Source organism: Pyrenophora tritici-repentis, chromosome 10, assembly GCF_003171515.1.
Source record: "Pyrenophora tritici-repentis strain M4 chromosome 10, whole genome shotgun sequence".
Taxonomy (NCBI): Eukaryota; Fungi; Ascomycota; class Dothideomycetes; order Pleosporales; family Pleosporaceae; genus Pyrenophora; species Pyrenophora tritici-repentis.
This window is the reverse complement of record NC_089399.1, coordinates 3,693,700-3,714,293: the sequence shown is the minus strand read 5'-3', so window position 1 is coordinate 3,714,293 and position 20,594 is coordinate 3,693,700. Positions and strand designations below refer to the sequence as shown.

Genomic DNA, 20,594 nt, shown 5'->3' with positions numbered 1-20,594 from the left:
CAACAAGTTCACGCACGTTTTCTCCACCTTCATCAATAGCGTAGTGGGCGTAGACCTGCGTTCTGACAATCCCTAGATTTAGACCCTTGTAATTTCTGATTTTGTTAGGGATTTTAGGTGCGCAGCTCGCTTGCCCGCGCAGCTCGCTTGCCGCTCACGTTAGCTCACAACAATAATTAAGTTCGCATCTCATGAACACATTCCATCAAATACTAGTGAAGGCTCTTACCGCGCTTCGACACATACCTCTTCGCTCTTCAGCGTAGCATCGCTGTAGCCATTGCTGTTGTCTATCTTGTTAATAGTGGCGAGGGCAGGGAGGGCAGTAGTGTCTTCTAGCCGGCGCGCTGGGGGATGGCAAGCAACGAGGCGACAGTTCAGCTACAGGCGCGGTGATAGAGAGGGAGAGGGACATGGTCTGCCAGCCGGGCTCCTCCGGAGGCTGGGCCAAGGGCTTTTTTTTTGCCGGCTGCGCCGAGCTATTCAGGTGTTGAGCCTCAAAGGAATAATAATATGCAGCTAAAGCTGCAACGAGGACAATTAGCTTGCGAGCAGGGATAAAAGGGGTCGGGGCGGAATAACCAGTGTTCGAACCGCGGTGGTTACAATAGCCGAACTGGGCATAACTTCGGAAGTCATTGCCCCTTTATTTATGTAGTTCGACTTATCGCCATTGCACCCGGTTACTCCCACTTCTCCACCGTCATACTTTCACCATCGACAATGACAACAACCACATCCGAAGAGTGCTCCCTCCTACGCCTGAGTACGGTTCTCGTGACTGGCGGTAGCGGCGGCCTCGCCAGCCAGATCCTCCAGCTCTTCTCGCAACGTGGCTGTGAACACCTACACTCTATCGATCTCCGCCATCCTTTGCGTCGCCTCGATGGTATTACGTATCATGTAGGGGATCTCATCGACTCCGATGCAATGCACCGAATCTTCCAAAACATCAAACCAAACGTGGTCATCCATACGGCCAGTCCCAAGTTCGATGCCCCAAATCACATCATGTACAAGGTCAACGTGGACGGCACCAAGACTTTGATCCAGATCGCGAAAGAGTCTGGAACTAAGTGTTTTATCTACACAAGCTCCGCAAGCGTTGTCAGCGACGCCATGACTGATCTAAGGAATGCCGACGAGTCCTTCCCTGTAATCCTCAATGACCAGCAGCCAGAGTTCTACGTACATACCAAAGCCCTTGCGGAGACTTATGTCTTATCGCAGAACCGTCGAATGCAAGGCATGATCCCGCACTTCCTGACCTGCGCAATCCGTCCCTCTGGTATCTTTGGTGTTGGCGACCTGGTCGTACTCCCCGGGATCTTGGACGCTTATTTCCGTGGCCAGACGAAAGTGCAGATAGGCGATAACCGAAACCTTTTTGACTTTACCGAGAATACGAATGTAGCGCACGCGCACTATCTTGCCGCAGTCGCGCTGGCCAGATGCCATAGACACTTGCCTAGAGACGACGTCAGGGTGGACGGGGAAGCGTTTTTCGTCACGAATGACGAGTCTCGATATTTCTGGGACTTTACGCGCTTAGTTTGGGGGTATGCTGGGGACACAACGCGGCCGGATCAGGTGTGGGTGATCACCAAAACGTGGGCATTACTGCTGGCAGGGCTGCTGGAGTGGACATTCTGGGCACTTGGACTAGGCGAACCCCCTCTAACAAGAACAAAGGTTAGGCTCAGCTGTATGACAAGACATTTTTGTATCGACAAAGCGAAGAAGAGACTGGGGTATACACCGTTGGTAGGGCTCGAGGAAGGACTTAGGCAAGCGGTAGAAGATTGCGTCAGACGGCGGAAAATAGAGCAGAGCACGACTACTATGAAGCAGAAGGATCTTTAACATTCATCAGTGTACATAACGTCCCTCTGGTAACAGAAAGCCCTATGTGCTGCAACGGATCCCCTGTCTCCGCATCTTAAATCTTGTACTGTAATTCCATAGAGCCACGATTAATATGTTCTGGTTCCCGTAATATTTCTTCCTTCAAAGCTAGTGTATAGCTCTGTCTCTCGCATCTTCTTACTACCACTGCGCCATCCCCCTCTTACGGATAGTTACCTTAGTATTGTCGTTTTTTCTTTCCACCCATGTCGAATAGAGCCTGTAGTAAGATTTATCAAGTCGCTATGCACTTTGCATCCTCGTAGTATTTTTATTTATCAGGCTTCCCACATGCGGTGCTGTGGAGGCAAAAAGAGAGCTTAGCAATAGGTAGATAGGTGATCCATTAGAGGGACCACTACTCTCTTCAGTATGTAGTACGTACTATGTACAGAGGGCGGTATATATAGGGATGCTGGAGCGGAAGAACCTCTGCTCCGGTGATCCCTTATAATCGGGCACCTCCGGGTCACGTGTCCCCATGCCGGTGCTTGCGGCACAAAGGGCTCATTGAGCCCCTGTATACACGACAGGTGCTCATTGCGATTCCAAATCAGCAGATTGTCACCTCTTTCATATGCTTTATTCACACAGCTAGTTTGCTACAACAGTAAACCACTTCAGCTTCAAAGATGCCCCAAATCATTTCACATTTCAATTTATCCCTAGATTCTATGAGTGGGAAGGCTGTAACATACACAACACACATACGTCATTAAGAGAAGTCCTTTACGCCCTAAATGACTTTCTCCCAGCCTCCCCGTCTTTCAATCTGTACCTTCATGTCGGCATCCGGATGTGGTCTCGCGGTTGCCGCTGTCATTTTGGATAGACCAAACATTGGCTGCTTTATTGGCCCGCCATCAACGGCTCTGATATTGTAACCCAAGATAAGTACAGCCATAGTATCCAGCACCTCAGTGGTTGCAAAGTAGCGCCCAAGGCAGAGTCGTTTCCCTCCACCAAATGGAAAGTAAGCTGCTTTTCGCAAACGAGCCAAGTCGTTCTCTTCTTCTACTCTTTTCCTTGAGCTCTTGTCTTTCATGGTTGCCTCGCAAAGGTGTGGCTGCGTCCCCAGGGATCGGTTCGCGTCGAATTCGTTGGCCGTAGGTCCCCAAATTACTGGGTCTCGGTGAGCGTTCGTTACTGGGAGTAAAATGCTCGTTCCCTTCTTGAGAAGACAAGACTGTGTTTGGACGTCGCTGCGGTCGGCTGACACGACCGTGTCCTCTACTACTCGGCTGTGCAATGTCCCTATCGCGACTAGACGCTGCGTCTCACGAAGCACAGACAGTAGAAGTGGACAGCTGGATTCTATCTTGTCGGCATATACAAGCGCAGTTTGGGGTCGCCTGTCCTCCTTAAGCGCATCCTTTTCATCGATCATCACTGCGGCAATCAGTTCGTCTCTCAGTTGAGCGAGTAGTGGTGGCCGACTGAAGACGTATACCACACACCAAAACAATGTGGGCACCATGTTCACCAATGCTCCATGAACAATGGTCACGTACCTTGTGGCTATCTCTGGCCGTGAACCCGTACTGACGTTGAATGGCGGCCGTATCAATTGTAAGCGGAGCGACATAACTGTTGTTGCTCTTGTCTCTAGGCGTGTCGTATCCCGCCGCAAAATAAGCTTCCAGCGCATCAACCATAGCGTCATGCGACTTCTTCGAATTCCGATATGTGACATCGAGCAGAAAGGTTCGGCCAGGAGGGTCGCCAGCTTCGAATGCCCTGGATAAGTTCAAACAGTAGATGTCAGCATATTGCACTATGATTAGAGACGTTACCGTACTCTAGATGAGATTTCATAAAATGATCACTTACCAGTAAGACCTGACAAGGGAAGGATCCTTATTCCATGGGTTATTCTCTTTTCCCAAGAGAGATGATGTTGTAGTGATTGTCATGATAGTAAGTAACTAGAGCCAAAGGTCTTGCGCTGGAGTATCTTTACAGATCTCTGTCTTATCGCCTTCGGACAGAGGGGGATCAGGGAGTAGCCTGACTAATTCCTGGATTGCGATAGCAGCCATTCTCCTCCGATCTGATCCATTCATTCTTGCAGAGAACAACTGCATCACACTTGAGTGCAACCCTTCCGCGTAAGCTTGCTTTGCTGGCTCCGAAAGGTCCTCCATTCGACGAACAAATTCTACCACGAAAGGCGCGAAACTCAGATTTTTCTTTCGAAAAACGGCCTGTACGAAGAACGGCGAGCTTACGATATATGCTTTACCAAAAAGCACTAGAATCGTAAAAATCGGGTAGGATGTTTTTTGACTAGAAGCATGACAACAGTTAGTTATCTGTTTGAAATATGTGCGGAAAAAGACCGAAGAGACCTAACTGACCAAAGGCTATTGACATATTCATGAGCATGCCTCATTAAACCCCAGAGATGTCCAACGAAAGGGACTATGGGATAAACGACAGGCGGCTCATTGGATATAGCGAATGTACCGCATGTACGCCGTCTTATAAAGAATAAAGCAACTATACTCGTGGTACAGAAGAGGAACAGGGCGTACCTCGTATCGATGTTCGAAAAGAGGTCTATATCGCTAACATCCATTGTATAAATAAGTCCGCTTACTCGGCCACTGACTGTTGACATCGATAGTAGTCACAGCCTCTAGACCGGTAGAAACATCCCTTCTCTTTATACTGTCCCTCTTATCTGAGAGCCCAAGGCAGGAGCCAGTAGCTATCTTTGAAGCTTACGAGTAGAATCAGACTAAACGGCTTGTGTGGCGTGATCTCGGAGCGAGTTTCTTCCCGCAGAGCTTGTCGATTTCAGAAGAGCATCCATAATGATATGCTAGATTGTCTCCTTTTAGGTCAGAGCTTGAGCCTATATTGTCATTAAGAAAAATCAAAATGACGGTGTGCTTAGTTCCTTGTTTTATTCGCATAGAGGATTGTAAAAATAGGGCACAGCAGCACGGGACGGGCCAGGTGTTGGACTAGCTACTAAAGGAAGAGTAGACTTAATGTCTCTATTGTTGGAAGGCCTTGTACGATCGTACGGTGAATAACAGTAGCTAAGGTAATCTTGTGTATTGGTATTCTGGTGTATGATGATTCTACGAATGTGGGGGCTACGAAGGTATACATAGCGTTGGGTCCGAGTTGGGCCGAAGTAGGATCGAGGCGGTACATTGGGCCTTATTAGGCGACACACCGTGTGTATGCCGACACTGGCAATCTTTTCTTATTGTAACGACTGATGTAAGGAAAAACGGGTCTTCTAAAAAGGGCACAATGAGAGGGATTCCAAATAGGCATATGTGCCTACTCCGTAGGTCGCTGCACAGATCCCTCTACTCGGATTGACAGCTTGTTGCTTTCGATGAAACGTTCTAACGCGCGATTTGGTGTTGCTTTCGTGAATGCGTCCGCGGGGTTGTCCTCTCCGTTGATCCAGCGGATCTCAGTGATCTCGCGACGCTCGTATGACTGCCGAAGCGCCATGATGTCGATCATCAGTCGCTTCTCAGCAGTTGTTCCGAGTTTGACGAGGCATTCATACAAGGAGTATGAATCCGTACACACAATAAGTGGGATCGGTGGTAGACCTAGGCGTCCTGTAATTATCTTGAGGGTTGTTAGGATAGCGATAGCGATGTCGACACCGCTAACCATGCCGTACGTTTCTGAGGCAAGAACGCTCCGGGTAACGCGTTTGCATTTGGTCGAACTCCAATGGATTACGTTACCACGAATATCAAACGTGCTGTCTTGTCGACTCGACTCATTCGCAAGGATAAGTAGGTACCCTAGCTGTGAGCTAAGGTCTTGGTTGTTCGCGAAGGATCCGTCTGTGAACACTACCAGCTTTGCTGTAGCGAGGTCGAGAGGGACGTATCGCAGGCCTCGTTGTATGCTCTCAGATTGCCACTGCAGCCGGCGGTTAAGCTTCACGTATTCTGTGTCCTTAGGTTGTTGTATTTGCGCAGCCGCGGAAAGATCGAACGATGCTTCAGGTTGGCATATCGACGCAATGTACGCGCCACGCGCGCGCTGCTCCATGTACTTCTGTGCTCGGTTTGCTGCCTTCGGATCAATGATTTCGATCTTGGCACCTTGTCCCTTCTGCGTAAGTAGAATCGTGTCTCCGCGCAACGTTAGAGTACATCCGTTGAACTCGAGTGATACTTCTTTGGACAGTCTCTCCTTGGGCTTAGCTCGAAAATTGGCTTTCTGGAGCGCAGCGTCTTCTGCACCAGAGAATGCAGGCGTCCCAATCGCGAGAGTATCGTCTGTCTGCAGGCCCACTATTCCAAACGCTTCCCGTCTCCCGTTCGTGATCAGGAGGCACGGGTCATACGTTGATGTAGCCATGTCGAGCTCCTTGCAGTGGTGTCCTTGGTACGTAGCAAACCAGTGGACTCCTGCTTCCGCGATTCCATAGAGTGGCTTGATTACGCGAATAATTGTTCCCTTGGGATACTTTGTTATAAGCTCCTTTGGGAGGTGCGCTAAAACCGTGCGGAATAGCTCTGTTTGTGCCTGTGGGTACGCTTGCGTGATATCTCGTAGTTCCACAACCATGCCCTCATCGAGTAATGCAGGCGCTAGGGCTAGAATCAGGCGCTGGCTGGCTCGTTGGATGGTTGGCGACTGCGTCAGGATCTCGTGTTTGCCCTCGTCATTGTAACCTTGAACAACGAGGCGTGATTTCTCGTACGGGACCATGGTCTTGCCTTTGACTTCGCGGACCATGCGCGATTTGAAGATACGATACCCGCCGTGTAGAGTTGGATCAAACAGCTCAAAACTGAATACTCCACGGCCGACGAGGTCGTCGATCTCCTTCTGATCGGATGCTTCGAATGGAGCGCCCGGGACGTTAATCACGCCGTCATTGCGTAGCTTGACGGCCAGGGCGTAATCGTCCTCCTCCTTCTTCGACAGGTACTGCACCTTGGGCTTGTTCTTTGATCCAGGTGGGCGGCCCCGCTTGCGCGGCTGAGCCGCTTGGTTGGCTTCCGCCGGTGGTACCGGTAGTGGCGGTTCATCAGCAATCGCTTCGTCTGTGGTCGGAGATCCACCTGTGCCTTGATCTGCGCCGTCTATCGCTGTAGTCAGATCGCGATAGTACGGTTTTACGACAGTGGATCGGAACGTCGTTGGGCCGTTGATCATGTCTACAGTAACATCGTGGTCCTTCATATCGATGACTCTATACGGCCCTTGCCATCCATTCTTCTCGCGCCATACCATCACCTCACTCTGAAGAGGCAGTGACAGTACCCCGTCTGTAGTAGGCCCATTCCTGGTACCAAGTGCGTTGCTCACCGCATGTTCCGCTGAGGCCTTCCGCAGCGCCCTCATCGCTTTCTGGATTGCCTCCGCGCGATGGGTTATCGAGGGAGATGGTGGTGAATCCATGGATATCCGGGGGTATGCACCGAAGACGAGCAGCGTGGGTACGAGCCCGTCTGGGCCTGCGGTGTCGTTGACGGCCTTGACTGCCATCTGCAACACTGCGGCGTCGCTGGTGCCAGTGTCAAGCTCTGTCCTCAGGATCTCGTACGCGCGTCTGAGCGGTGCGTGGTATCTTTCTACCTTGCCGATAGACCAATGGGCCTCGGTTGGCACTTGTTTACATGTGATTCCCATGATCTTCGCCTCTGATCTGAATTCGACTGACGCGAAGTTGGTGCCGGCGTCGTGGGTGACGATATCTGGCGGCCCTTGGTATGTATCAATCCAGAGCAGGCGGAGTGCTTCCCAGGTGTCTTTCGCGCTCATAGACGGTAGAAATCGCGCGCCGTTGAATGTTGTAGCCGAATCGATCACGTGAAGCACTGGTTTCCCACTCAGATACATCACATCTACGAGGATCTCGAAGTTGAATTCCCGATCATCTTTCAGCCTAAACTTGAATCGGCGCGGCGCTGGATCATGCGCTTGGCAGTGATGGCAGAACGTTTGGATCTCTCGGAGCAGCCGTTCATCCACGTCCTCGTGTCCTGCGCGTTTGAGCAATCGTATCAGCCGTTCGACGGCTGGATGCCCGAACCTCCGGTGTAAGCGTCGGAGCTCAGTCTCCGTAAGGAATACGCGCGCGCGCTCTGCCTTGCTTAGGTGGAACCACGGGTGTCCCCATTTGCGAATCACTGGAAAGGTAGCTTTTCCTTGTACCAGCTGGTCCGTAGTATTGTTGAAGTACACGTGGAGCCGGTCCATGTCTTTCAGACAGAGGAGAAACGGGGTGGGTGCGTTCAAGACCTCAAATTTGATCTTTCCAATCTGTGTCGATACATGTGCGGTTCCAATCGAAGTAGTGACGCTTCCTTTGCCAAATTGCACAGATGCGTTTCCAGCAGTAGACGTATCTAGAGTTACGGTGGGGTCCTCAGTTTGGAGCGCCCAGAACTGCTCCTTTCCGGCTGTCGATACATTTGAGGCACCAGTGTCAGGAAGAATGCCTTGGTACGTGATTCGCGAGTATCGATCCTCGATAAGGAACTGCGTTGCGGGCGTAATAGGCTCCTTGCACCTGTAGACGTCTTCTCCAGTCACGTGGTGCAAAAAGGCCTGATCTGTGAGGTACTTAACTGCCAATCTTTGGTCCTCATCATCTTCGTCTTGCTCCTCTAGGAAGAACTGGTCGACTTCTTCCCCCTCGTACGCGACGAGAAATGTGCTAAACTCCATTTGCTCTCCCGTAATCGCGCAGTGTGTGATGTACTGCGCTTTTGAGCGTTTTCTTTCTTCAAGCGTGTGGTTTGTGGACCAACAGCCTGTCTTGCCGCAGACGTAACATTTCTTGTCGATTTGTGTGTTGACTCCAGAGCGGTGCTGAAGCCCACCGCGTCCGCGGGTGAATCCGCTGCGTCCACCGCGAGGGTTGTAATTCCCTCGCAATCTTCCAGAGCTGTTGTTGTTGTACCGACGATCCAAGTAGTACTGGCTATCCGTATCCGCCTCAGTGAAGTTGACGGAGACGGTCATGGCGAGTGAGTTTTCGATTGACGATCGCAGATCTCCAAACAGAACCTCGCATTCTAGAGACGGCTTGTAGAGTGCCATCTCGAGCTCCTTCACGCCTCGGCATGCTGTGATTACAGTCGTTCGGAGCGCGTATTCTCCCATGTACTGCTGTCCAAGTGCTCTTTGACACAATTGGAGCTTGTCCAGCATGATGTCAAGGACCTCGTGGAGGTTCTTTTCGGGGTTCTCCCTGCGGACTTTGACAAACGATGTCGTCGTCCAGTCCGCGTAGTAATGGCCGTGGTTGACGTCTGTGTCGAAGTGGTTCTTGAGCTTTGTGTAGGCAGTCAAGAACGTATCCATCCGCTGATCGACGAAGTGGAGGTAATACTCCTCTGCGCGGCCGTCGAGAATCCGTGGAAAGACTGCATGGAACTGCCCTGGCTCGATGTCTGCGTGATAACAGATGCTGTAGAAGATCTTCAATTTATCGTCTAGGAGGTCGTACGGCTTTCCCGTATACTTTTTGTCTCGGTCCCACATTTTCACGAAGACATTGATCGTCTTAGGATCCAGTTTCTCATTGCCAAACTCGATTGGTGGAACTGCCTTGTACGGGTCTGTTTCACCAGAGGGCACAATTGGGGGAACGCTCAGTCCCTTCGGACGTTGCGGGTATGCTGGTGTATACTCGCGGAATCGGTCGAAGTTGTTGTAGGTGAGGGGAGGTTGCTGACTTTGGACGCGCTGATAGGCTGGCTGCGGTGCGGATTCAGTTGTCTCTACAGGCTGGCTTCGGATTGGTTGGTTTTGGGCTTTCTCAATCGTTTTTGCTAGCTGGTCCGTAGACTCCGCAACAATCAATTCAATCCGGTCACTCTCCTAGACCCACTTACCTATCTAGGTAGGGCTTAAACTCCTATAGGTAACTACTAGGCTTAAAGCGGTAATCAATCAATCCAATCTGAACCTTCTAGGACCCACTTAATTGATTGTTGCGGACTGTGCTGGTCCTGAATCTGTTGTTCTTCCTCAACGGTCTCCTGTCGTCCTTGCACACGGGCGTGGGTCTGGTCTTGATCGCGGGTTTGCCGACTGTCTACGTCTCGGCCTCTTGTCCTTACAGGCGTTTGGGTTCGGCTCTGGGCCTGGCTTGATAATCTCCTGTCTGTGGACTGTACTGATCCTTCACTGCGTTGTTGCCGTAGTGCCCGCTCTTGCAACATGTGCGCAGCTGATCGTGTGTCAAACACAGCCGACTGGAATACGTCCTGAGGCCATTCTAGGTACTCCTCCATGCGTAATAACCTAGCTAGAGACTCACTAGGTGCCATATTAATACGGCCAGTATACACTCCCTTAAAGCGGAGGATCCGCTTTAGTTCCTTTGTGTATATTGGCTGGGCACGTAGGAACATTGCCTCTGTCCATCCTTCAAAGTCCTGACGGAACTCCCAAAAGAGTTCTTCATCTGCTGTTGGTCGATCTGTATAGTCCGCAATCGCACGCGCAATGTACGTTGTTGCTGTAGTAATCCCTACCTCATCGTCTGGAGCTTCAACGTTGTCCTCCCAAATCTCTGGATCGATGTGATGCCATTCTCTTGGTTTTATGTTTGTGGTCCCTAGTAGCGCCTCTAGTGTGGGTACCACTCTTCTACTACTGCTCGCCATTCCTACTGCCGGTGTCCTGGCTACCGGTGCTCTTTCCGATGATGTTCTCTCTCCTGCTATTGTGTTCTTGTTGACGCTTGTTGCGCTAGCTGCGTTCGCTAGAGATGCGTCGGTGGTCGTGGGTTGTACACGGGTCAAATCTCAACCGGTCGGTTGGCGCGTGTATAGACGGCGTCTTGGAACGCTTCTGATACGGCTGTAACGGTCGGTCGCTAGCCACGAACGACGCCTGATATAGCTAACAGTGAGCTTAGCATAGATAACTCCGCCTTGCTGATATAGGCAATCTAGGGAACGCGCGGGTAAAGAATCTATCTCTTCTTAACCTAACTGTCTGTGACTGCCGTGCAATCACTGATCAGTGTTGGAAGGCCTTGTACGATCGTACGGTGAATAACAGTAGCTAAGGTAATCTTGTGTATTGGTATTCTGGTGTATGATGATTCTACGAATGTGGGGGCTACGAAGGTATACATAGCGTTGGGTCCGAGTTGGGCCGAAGTAGGATCGAGGCGGTACATTGGGCCTTATTAGGCGACACACCGTGTGTATGCCGACATCTATAGCATTATTAAAAGCTTAATATTATATCTCTTTTTTTATAGTTTCTAGATAGTTAGTAACTAATCGTTTATTCGAACAATCTGGATCCTATACCGAGTGATCATATAGCACTGAAAAATACCCATATTCAATAAACGGAGTAAAGTAGGAGAGAAAAAAACTGTTGGAAAGAATCTTACATTGAATGCTATTGGAAGTGAAACTATACACCATTACCCTACCACAAGAGTCTGATCTCAACGCAGCGCGAAAGCATCTTGACAGCGACTACTTCTTCTCTTCCTGGAACAACTTGACGACCTCCTTTACCATGGAAACCTATACACCATCACCCTACCACAAGAATCTGAGTTCAGCACATCACAGAAGCCTCTAGCAAGCGACTACTCCATCTTTTCTTGGAATAACTTGGCGACCTCTTTTACCAGGGACTCAATTTCCGGGGCTCCGTGCAGGCCATGCCACATCATCAAAAATGAAGAATGCTGCTTCCCGTGGTTTCGGTAAGTCTTTGGGATGGGCACCAGCATACTTTGATCAATCTTCTCACCTAGCTCTTCGCAATCGCCAAGTAGCTTAGATAGATCAATGAAGCATTTTTGTTCGTCATCCCGCATGACCTGGAAGAGCCACCGGAGTTGCGCCGCTGGAGTGAGGTACCCGTCCTCGTTCGTGTCCCCTTTGAGTTCATCCAGGGCGCGCTTGCGAAAGGCTTCTTGGCCCTTTGTCCGGGGTGCTTTGCTCTCATAATCATGGGTAGCGGCGAGGTCGAGGTTTTCGAATGCTATGGAGAGATTTTCATCACAATCTTCGGTGACAGCGGTCTGCGAGGCCTTTGGACATAGCCATGCCATGAGCTTGTCGTCCATGATCCAGTTCTGGAGACGCCGCAGTCCAATGAATGGGTCGTCTTCAGCAACTGTCATGGCTACCAGGATGCTACCGATTTCTGATCTGAAGAAGTATTTTTCCATCTCCCCCTTCGTCACTGTTTCCAGCAAGAACGCAGAGCTTTGTGCGATGTCGAATAGGGGATCTGATCGTTTGCAGAGCCATTTAGGCGCGTCTGTTCCCACGAAAATAATCTCTTCGCCGTCAGATTCTGCCAAATGGTCGAGATGCCCCCACTTTGCGTTCTGAGGTAGTCGCCCTGCCTCCACGAGTGCACTGCGTATCTGGTACATATCGTGGATTATCGGGAACCCGTTCGTGCCAAACTTGCGAAGAAACGAAGTAATGCCTGTTTGGACGACATTCTTGGAGCTTAGGAAGAATTTTGGTATCTCCGTGTTGATTGGAGATTCAGAAACGCCCTTTCCTCGCTTCTTCGCCTTGCGTTTGGCTGCCCAGCGCAACTTTCCGATCGCAGTCACCATCAGATCCTCATCGGGACTGGTGAACTGGTACCGGAAATCTGACAAGCTGTCAGGAAGGAGCGTTACGAAAGGGATCACGCGGCTCACGGGGCTCTTCCGATGTGTCTGTCGGAAAGACTTCCAAGGCTCGTCAACTTTGGGCCCAAGGATGTTGATGGCATCCACAAGCAGATCAAGTCCAAGCGGCTGCCAATCTCCAACAGTGCCTTCGCGGAACATGCGGCACATTGAGACGGTGAGCCGGTCACCGCCTCTGCTCTCTGGTAGTCTTCTCCATTCCGGCGACTCCTTTGGAGGCAGTACTTTTGCGGTCCGCAAGAACTCGCGGACTAGAAATGCCGCGATGTCCCACTTCTGCCGTGCGCTTTGTTCTTCGCGTTCAGGAATAGGAGCTTGATCTACGTCGATCAAGTCAGCAAGTGGCGTTGCGTCCAGCAAGATGCTGAGGTCCATACCTGGGGTCTAGCTGTTCTCTTCCCAGTATTGGAGCATAACGTCCAGTCCTAAGCCGAAGTGCGTCTCAGAATATCCAAGATTCCCAGCATCCATTTGCGACTTCCATTGCTGGTGTATGCGGTTAGACTCCGCAACAATCAATTCAATCCGGTCACTCTCCTAGACCCACTTACCTATCTAGGTAGGGCTTAAACTCCTATAGGTAACTACTAGGCTTAAAGCGGTAATCAATCAATCCAATCTGAACCTTCTAGGACCCACTTAATTGATTGTTGCGGACTGTGTATGCGGTACAAGGGGTCGCTGTCTTGGAGAACACCAACCTTGGTCTTGGTCAGCTTCTTGCGGATAGTCTCAGTCTCGAGGATAAGCTCGGACATGCGCGCCTCAAGGAGAATGTAACCGGTGTTGGTCATCATGGCGGCGATCTCCAAAGATAGCTCTCCCTTCTTGTGCATTTGCCAGCATGACTTGCAGAAAGAACGGATAGCCTCAGAGTCGATCTGGAAATATGCCAGGTAGAAACCGTAGTTTTCCTCCAGCTCGTCTTCCTTAGTGCGACGCAAGGTCTCTTCACTGCTGCTACTATCCGCCTTCTCCTTCTCCTAGAATGTCTGGATGGACTCTTCCAATTCGGATTCAGCGGTGGATGGTACGGCGGGAGTGGGATTGTGCTGTTTCTTGAGACACGCTTCTACCGTAAGACGCACAGACAGCTGAACCATAGAATCCAATACTTCTTCAAGCACGCTGATGAAGTACTGGTGGCCATTGTGGGACTTGAGATCCTCAGGTGTCTGGTTCGGCTTATGCTGGTAGAAGGCGCTCTGTGCTTTCCGCAAGCGGATGACTGTCTTCAGATCTTTCACCACAGCTTGAACAGTGGAGATCTGTGGGGATGAGTGCTTGTACAATAGTTCAGCGGCGGGCTTGTACATACGTATTGGAAGTTTTTGGGGGTTCGTGCTGGAAGAAGACCCAATCATCTTCTCCCAACGTTTCGGTCCAACGACTTGGGCGCATTCGTTGTATAGAAAACTCGAGACATGCTTTCCAAGGCTCTTGTATCGCTCCAGGCGATTTTGAGAGGTGGTTTGCTGACTCATCTTGTTGTCGTTGATGTTTGAAACCCTGAGGTGATGGATATATTCATGGGGAAAAGGTAGATAATATATAGAAAGCAGGTCGAATGCAGTAAACACATAATGCCTGCGTGAAGTACCATTACAGGGGTAGTCGGGCGTATTGCAATACAGTGATAGATTCCAAAACCAGTGAACACTACCCCTATGCGAGTACGACCTTGACAATAACGCCCCTGTGCATGATCACAGCCAGTATAGGATCAATGACTTTGTAGATGCACTGTTCAGATGCGAGTAATAGCCTCCATCCGGTCTAGCGTTGTTAGCATCTCTCGTATTTATCAATCATTAACATCAAAATATCTTTGGGTATGGCATGGCTTAACTTTGCCCCGAACTCGTATAGAAATTGTGCATCCACTGGTGGGCGATGAAGATGTTGTGCACCCTGCGAGAAATGACGGAAGAAATACACAGCGTCGACGATCGTGCAATTTCGGGAGTATCTCATCGTATACGAGCCTCGCATTGGCACCACAAAGAGATGAACATGCTATACCGCCAGGAATACCCAAGTACAAGGTGCCATATACCTAGTTTAAGTATACAGTTGAAGTCCGAGACGCAATCACTCGATCAAAGAAAATTGAAACACACAACAAACTCAAGTCTGAGACATCAAGCTGAGCAACAATGGAATACATGATTCTGATGGGAGCTCTACCGAGCGTTCTCACACTTGTCTCATGTCAGACATGCTGACAACTGGCGATGAAAGACACTCGTTCTTACTGATTCCTAAATACTACACTTGATTGTATTGAAACCTACAGACTCAATCGCTAGTTACATCGAAATAAAATTGAAGCAAATAACAAAATCAAGTCAGACGTGCTGGGGACTGCCAGTAAAACAAACACATTTTTACCCAGTCCTAAAGACTATGCACTATCATCTACATATCATCTACAACGGCACTGTCTGTTCCATAGGCGAGTAGCAGTCAGGGCCGGTCGTTAGAGAGCTCAAATGAAATTAAAAAAGCATTCAAATGGCTAATTTACACACCTTTTCAAGATTTTGACAGAAGAAGGCTCCCACAATGGGCCACACAGATCCAGCAACTGTGGTGGCGTAGTGCCAATTTGCGACTAGCTGGTGGCGGGCTAGTGAGGGTGTCAGAGGTTTGGTGAAGAAAAGAAGGGACTGGTTACTCCGCAGCCGGAGAAAGTAAAAGTAGGGAGTTATTACTGCTAAAAGCTTTTCATCATCACTGCGTACCAGACAGACTGCCAGTGCCCTACATGAACCAGTCAGCCCAGATGGGCTTTTCCTGAACTCTACCACTGCTCAGCTACTACATCATCATCATCATCATCATCATCTGTGCGGACGTGAGACTATAGCAACGAATACACAGCAGCAAAGAAAACTCAAACTATGAAACCTAATCATGCATTCACCACACTAACCGAACAACTACAGCATCTCTATTTCTTAAACAACCCCATCTAATAAACCTCAAGCACATACCTCCCCTCATCCTTCAACTTCTCAATCTCCTTTCTGCTATCAATCTTCTTCGCCCCAACCGCGCTCTTAGCCTTATGCTCCACTTCAACCGCCTCCTGCAGCACCTCGGTAACATCCGGCACAGGCCAAGTAGGACCGCAAAGGTAAAAACTACCCTCCTTCTCGAGATAACTACGTCTGATATCCTTGAGCGACTCCCTCATGCGATCCTGGATGTAGATCTTCTGAGGCTGGTCACGAGAAAAGGCGCGACCGAGAAGAGTGATGATACCGGCATCTTGGTAGGCTTCCCATTCTTCGCCATATAGGTACTCTTCGCGCTGGTGGCGGGAGCCCATGTAGAGAAGGATCTCGCCGATTTCGTGGCCTTGCTGCTTTTGGTAGGCGCGCTCTTGGACAAAGGCGCGGAAGGGGGCGAGACCGGTTCCGAGACCTGCCATGATGATGGGCGCTGTGGTCTTGGTGGGGAGCTTCATAACCGAGGGCTTGACAGAGACGGTAACGGGAGAGCCGACCTTGAGGCTGTTGAGGTAGCGGGTTGCTTGTCCGAAACGGTCGCGGCCCTTGGGGTCGACCCAGTTGACAGTGACGATGAGCAGGGAGACAGAGTTGGGGGTTACGTGTTGGGCTGAGGCGATAGAGTATTCGCGGCGCTTCATGGGGTTGACGATACGGACAATATCGTGGAAGCTTGGGTGGGCAGATGGGAAGTCAAGCAGGATGTCAGCATAAGTGACGGTGTCCATCTCAGCGCGACGCTTGAACTCCGTAGCACCCTCTGGGCTGCTAATTTGACGAAGCTCCTGCTTCTCAGCATCGTTATCGGCGAATTCGGCGAGCGCTTCGTAGAACTTCTTGGGAGGGCGACCGAAGATGTCGACGTTCTGGATGAGAGACTGGTAGACAGTACGGTTCACAAGCACGTTGGGGTCCTCGCGGGAAGGCACCTCCACAACCTCGTTGGGGTTGAGACCGTACCACTTGATGAACTCGTCGACTTGCCTCTCGTCATTCTCAGCATGAATACCGAGAGCCTCACCGATAGCGTATGTAACACCGGAGTCGCCAAGGTCGAACTCTATGTGGAAGATGTTACGATCGTAATTTTGCGGGGTAAGACGGCGACGCTCCTTGACATGCACGATGCTAGTCTTGACACCAAGATCGGGACGGACCTGGTTGGCGGTTCCAAAAGCCTCCTTGAAGGCATAGCCCTTGGCTGCGACCTCCCAGTTCTTGAGCAGGGTTGGAGGCTCGGGCTCAATACGGTTGAACGGAGCAAAGCTGTTGATGTTGATGTCCGCGGGAAGAGTAGTAGGCTCAGAGTCTTCTTCTTCAGTGCCCCAGGCAGCAGGGACATCTATTTGACGGAGAGCGCTTTCAAGCTGCTTGCTAAGCTTCTCAAACACTTCAGAGTCGCCGTTGATAGCAGCAAGCTTGGACAGACCAGAGGTCAGAAGATCCTCACGGGCAATCTTCAGGAAGGCTAGCTGGGTGAGGTAGGATTCCAGAGATTCATCTTCAGCAACGGCTTCGGAAAGAGCAGGGTCAAGCACGAAAAGCTCAATATCCTTGCCAACGAGCGTCTTGCGGAAAGCAGGCGACAGCTTCTTCTCGATATCCTCATCCTTGACGCCAGGAAGCTTGACAATAACGGTGCCGTCCGCCTTTACACTGTTCAGCACGTCAAACTCTTTGAGAATGGCCAAGTCGCCAATGAAAGCGACATCGGCCTGCTCTACAGCATATGGTGCTTCGATTGTGTAGTCGGCATTGCGGATGTCCGTGCGAGTAACACCGCCCTGAACCAGGTTGTCATGGCCGCTGCGAACGAATACGTTCTTTGAAGAGTCGTTGGAGAAGAGCTTTCCAATCACGACGGGTGCATTTGCTGCTAGAGACTCGTCCAAGTTCCAGAAAGAGTATTGCTTGACGTCGGCAGTGTTCAAGATGTCGACGTATGAGCGCACTTCGGCTCCGGCCTTCTCTGCGTGGATCTGACGGAAAGCGTCAAGGAAGTTGCTGGGTGTCCAGACCTGCTCGCGCGAGTACTTGACGTCAGTCACTTCGACGTCCCTGTCGAAAGCAAACTGAATCGTCGCCAAAACGTCGGAGTAGAGTCTGGAGTACTCAGCAGGGTCGAGCACAGCAGCCTCATCCTTGACCTGACCCAGAACAGCGATGCGGCGAGTGCTCTTGGGGAGCGCTTCCAAGAAAGCCTCCTCTACAAAGGGACGGTAGACACGAACGTTGATAACGCCGACCTTGTCTCCGTCCTTTGATAGGGCAGTTGCAACCTGGGCAGTCAAAGATGCCTCGACGGTACCAAAGACCACCAACACGCTCTCTGGCTCCTCATGACCGTAGTAGTCAAAGAGCTTGTAGTCCTCACCGAGCTCGTCGTTGAAGGCCTGGAGCAAGCGCAGAACGCGGCCAGCAGTATCCGAGTGCTTCTTGTCCACATCCGAGACAGCCTTGAGTACCGCCTCGTAGTTGTCATATAGCCTAGTCTGGTCCAGTGTGTCGACCAGTCTAGCTGTCTCCCTTCCTACGCTTATTCCATCGTATGTGTGAATTGTGGGGAGAACGCTCGAGAGCAAGGTGGAAAAGAGAGCCATGTGCTGCGCCTCGAAAACCGACGGGCTGCAGACGAGACCAAGACCGAGGTCTTCAGCGAGTGTGAGGGAGGAGACATAGTCGGTGACAAGACCAGCGCTCGAGTTTGCGGAGTAGTCGACAGCAGCAATGTGAGCGGTAAGAGGGTTTGCAACCGAGTATAGGGCGGATAACTGATCGAGCGAGGCGCGGAGGTAGTTCAATGTCGACGAAGAGGCGACAATTGACTGAGGAATATGGCGTTTCTTCAAGTCGAAGTCCTTGGAGAACATGTATCCTAATGCAATGGCTCCAGCACCTGTCCGTGTCTCCAAAGAAGACACTCCAGTTTGGTAGCCAAAGGCATTTTTCTCCCCTTGTTCCTGCCAGTACTTGACTGCTACATCCAGGTCGAACGACTCAGCGGAGTAAGCAAATATCCTGTCTGAGAGGGCATATGCGACCTGCTGAACGAGAGTTTGCGCAGTGAGGTAGGTGGGGCCGCTGATAGATTGGTAGGAAAGGTCCTGGCCGAATGGCAAACTGGACGATTTCTTTGTGAAGGTTTTGGTGTTGTTCTGCTCGGCACCAGGGCCAGCGGATTCTGTTTGCTGGAAATGCATCTTGTAAACAAGATATGCGCCTCAGCAACTTGACCTTTCAATGAAGGATGTAAGTTGCTCTCGTTGATATAAGAGAAATAGTGTGTAAGAGCTGAAGTCAGTCTCTCCGAGGCTTCACCGTGGGAGGATACTGGGGGAGTGGACTGGTCGCCTCCTAGGAGTCAAAAAGTGCCGTATACTACCAGCGACATCGGCAGATTGAGGACCGAGGAAGGCGTAATCGTTAACATCAGCCATGATTGGCTCTTACTGCTCACACAAGCACGTCTTTCGGGCGATAGAGTGCAAATTGACGGAATATCGCCTCGACGCGACGAAAAGGCGTGTTAGCGCGAATTGCGTGCTTGAGGGAATGCCAAGCCGAGATCGCGACATCATGGCGGGGAAATCACGGGTAGGTATCGGAGATCTGATAGCCCAACTGAATTCTTTGCGCACCCTTCTCACACATTTCTGCACATCCAACCACCTCAAAACATGATATACAAGTAACATTTTTCAATGAGTTCAATGAAAACGATGGCTTTGCATTCAATGATTCCATCGTATTTTGCGTCAATAACCCTCTGATTACCAATATGAATATTCACGTAAAAATACATTGATACCACTGATCATTTACTCACACCACCACATAGCATACCACTTCACACTTAGCGACAACCACCGCCCATCTAAACAAGTAACGGCTTTGGCACACCCCTCTTGACACCTGGTTCGCCCAGACCAGGAATAACAAGCGGCGCTCTCCTCTCTATCGGCGTCCTTCCAACAGGGAAAAACTTCGTAATCGTATGGTCAGGTCTATACGCCTCCTCAACCAAATAGACAGTAACACGCCACCAAGCACATAGGGCCGCGAAAATCCAAAAGTAGCTCACTGCCTTCATGCCCATAGTGACACCACCTGAGAGACCGTCACCAGATGCACTCTCGTATCAGCGGCCGAGGAAGGTGCGCCGTTGTACGCAAACATGCAACACGCAATAGTGCTGCCGATGGCGAGGGAGAAGAGGCACATCGAAAGGACGATGTCGCGCGCCGTGGCCGCGAGAGCACCAGACCAGGTAATTATGCAGAGGATGACGAAGCAAGAAGCCAGCTCGGGGAAATGCGTATAAACCGAATGCGCTGGTATAGCTCCAGCAGCCTATTTGCAACAAGCAGCATAAGTACCATTTCCATATCACTACTCGTTCGGCTTTAATTTACCACGAAAGCATACAAAATCCCAATACCAATCCAAAAACTACCCCACATGGTGTTTATCAGTCACGAGCGTATCCCTCGCTTTGAACCCGTATAGACCGGCAATGAACTGCGCCAGTCCGCCGAATAAGCCTACAAACGGGAAGAAGATTGTAGGACTCTCCGGACTGCCCCACCAGTTGGCGATGTAGGACGATGTGATCCATGTTGATCCTGCGAAGCCTGCGAGACCGAGCGCGGCGGGTGGAGCGATGGGTCCTAGGAATATATGTATACCTGGTGTTTGCTCGAGTGTTTTGTCGAGCTTCTCGGATTCACGAGGACCGTTCAGAGCCATCTTCTGTTACTGAGGTAGGTTGCTGATTTGAGACGGAAGTATTGATGAGTATATGAGGGTAGTACGTTCGAAGAGATTTTGAGCCAGAAGAACCGAAGAGGAAGTGCCAAAATAGCCATATGTTTCGGGGCTATATGCCATTACCCAGGTGCGCTCCTTCCTGTGATGCAATCGCATCGTTTGCGGAGATAATGTCGTCGATTTCGTCGTCACGAGGTTATGACGACAAGAAGAGCGAGCCCGTGTGCTGATCACCAACATCGCGATTGTGCCATGCCGCATGCACGTACTGA

At 50.6% G+C, this 20,594-nt stretch overlaps 7 protein-coding genes across 7 annotated transcripts; 1 reads left to right on the top strand and 6 right to left on the bottom strand.

Moving 5' to 3' along the window:
* Nucleotides 1-723: 723 nt before the first annotated feature.
* Nucleotides 724-1,798, top strand: PtrM4_052570 (hydroxysteroid dehydrogenase; the record flags this gene model as incomplete). Its single annotated transcript, XM_066104966.1, has 2 exons — nucleotides 724-1,692; nucleotides 1,793-1,798. The coding sequence occupies 2 exons, from the start codon at nucleotides 724-726 to the stop codon at nucleotides 1,796-1,798; spliced, it is 975 nt and encodes a 324-aa protein (XP_065959530.1).
* Nucleotides 1,799-2,641: 843 nt separating this feature from the next.
* Nucleotides 2,642-3,818, bottom strand: PtrM4_052560 (CypX, Cytochrome P450; the record flags this gene model as incomplete). The annotated part of the gene is made up of 3 exons (XM_001937010.1): nucleotides 2,642-3,277; nucleotides 3,417-3,642; nucleotides 3,736-3,818. 3 exons carry the CDS (start codon nucleotides 3,816-3,818, stop codon nucleotides 2,642-2,644), a joined length of 945 nt encoding a protein of 314 aa, XP_001937045.1.
* A 1,384-nt stretch (nucleotides 3,819-5,202) lies between these two features.
* PtrM4_052550 (uncharacterized protein) lies at nucleotides 5,203-9,393 on the bottom strand (the record flags this gene model as incomplete). Its single annotated transcript, XM_066104965.1, has 1 exon — nucleotides 5,203-9,393. The coding sequence occupies one exon, from the start codon at nucleotides 9,391-9,393 to the stop codon at nucleotides 5,203-5,205; it is 4,191 nt and encodes a 1,396-aa protein (XP_065959529.1).
* A 2,077-nt stretch (nucleotides 9,394-11,470) lies between these two features.
* PtrM4_052540 (uncharacterized protein) lies at nucleotides 11,471-12,916 on the bottom strand (the record flags this gene model as incomplete). The annotated part of the gene is made up of 1 exon (XM_066104964.1): nucleotides 11,471-12,916. The coding sequence occupies one exon, from the start codon at nucleotides 12,914-12,916 to the stop codon at nucleotides 11,471-11,473; it is 1,446 nt and encodes a 481-aa protein (XP_065959528.1).
* Nucleotides 12,917-13,146: 230 nt separating this feature from the next.
* On the bottom strand, nucleotides 13,147-14,025 carry PtrM4_052530 (uncharacterized protein; the record flags this gene model as incomplete). Its single annotated transcript, XM_066104963.1, has 2 exons — nucleotides 13,147-13,524; nucleotides 13,576-14,025. The coding sequence occupies 2 exons, from the start codon at nucleotides 14,023-14,025 to the stop codon at nucleotides 13,147-13,149; spliced, it is 828 nt and encodes a 275-aa protein (XP_065959527.1).
* A 1,490-nt stretch (nucleotides 14,026-15,515) lies between these two features.
* Nucleotides 15,516-18,755, bottom strand: PtrM4_052520 (CysJ, Sulfite reductase, alpha subunit (flavoprotein); the record flags this gene model as incomplete). Its single annotated transcript, XM_001937007.1, has 1 exon — nucleotides 15,516-18,755. One exon carries the CDS (start codon nucleotides 18,753-18,755, stop codon nucleotides 15,516-15,518), a length of 3,240 nt encoding a protein of 1,079 aa, XP_001937042.1.
* A 674-nt stretch (nucleotides 18,756-19,429) lies between these two features.
* PtrM4_052510 (Grp1-Fun34-YaaH domain containing protein) lies at nucleotides 19,430-20,301 on the bottom strand (the record flags this gene model as incomplete). Its single annotated transcript, XM_066104962.1, has 2 exons — nucleotides 19,430-19,685; nucleotides 20,009-20,301. 2 exons carry the CDS (start codon nucleotides 20,299-20,301, stop codon nucleotides 19,430-19,432), a joined length of 549 nt encoding a protein of 182 aa, XP_065959526.1.
* Nucleotides 20,302-20,594: the final 293 nt, after the last annotated feature.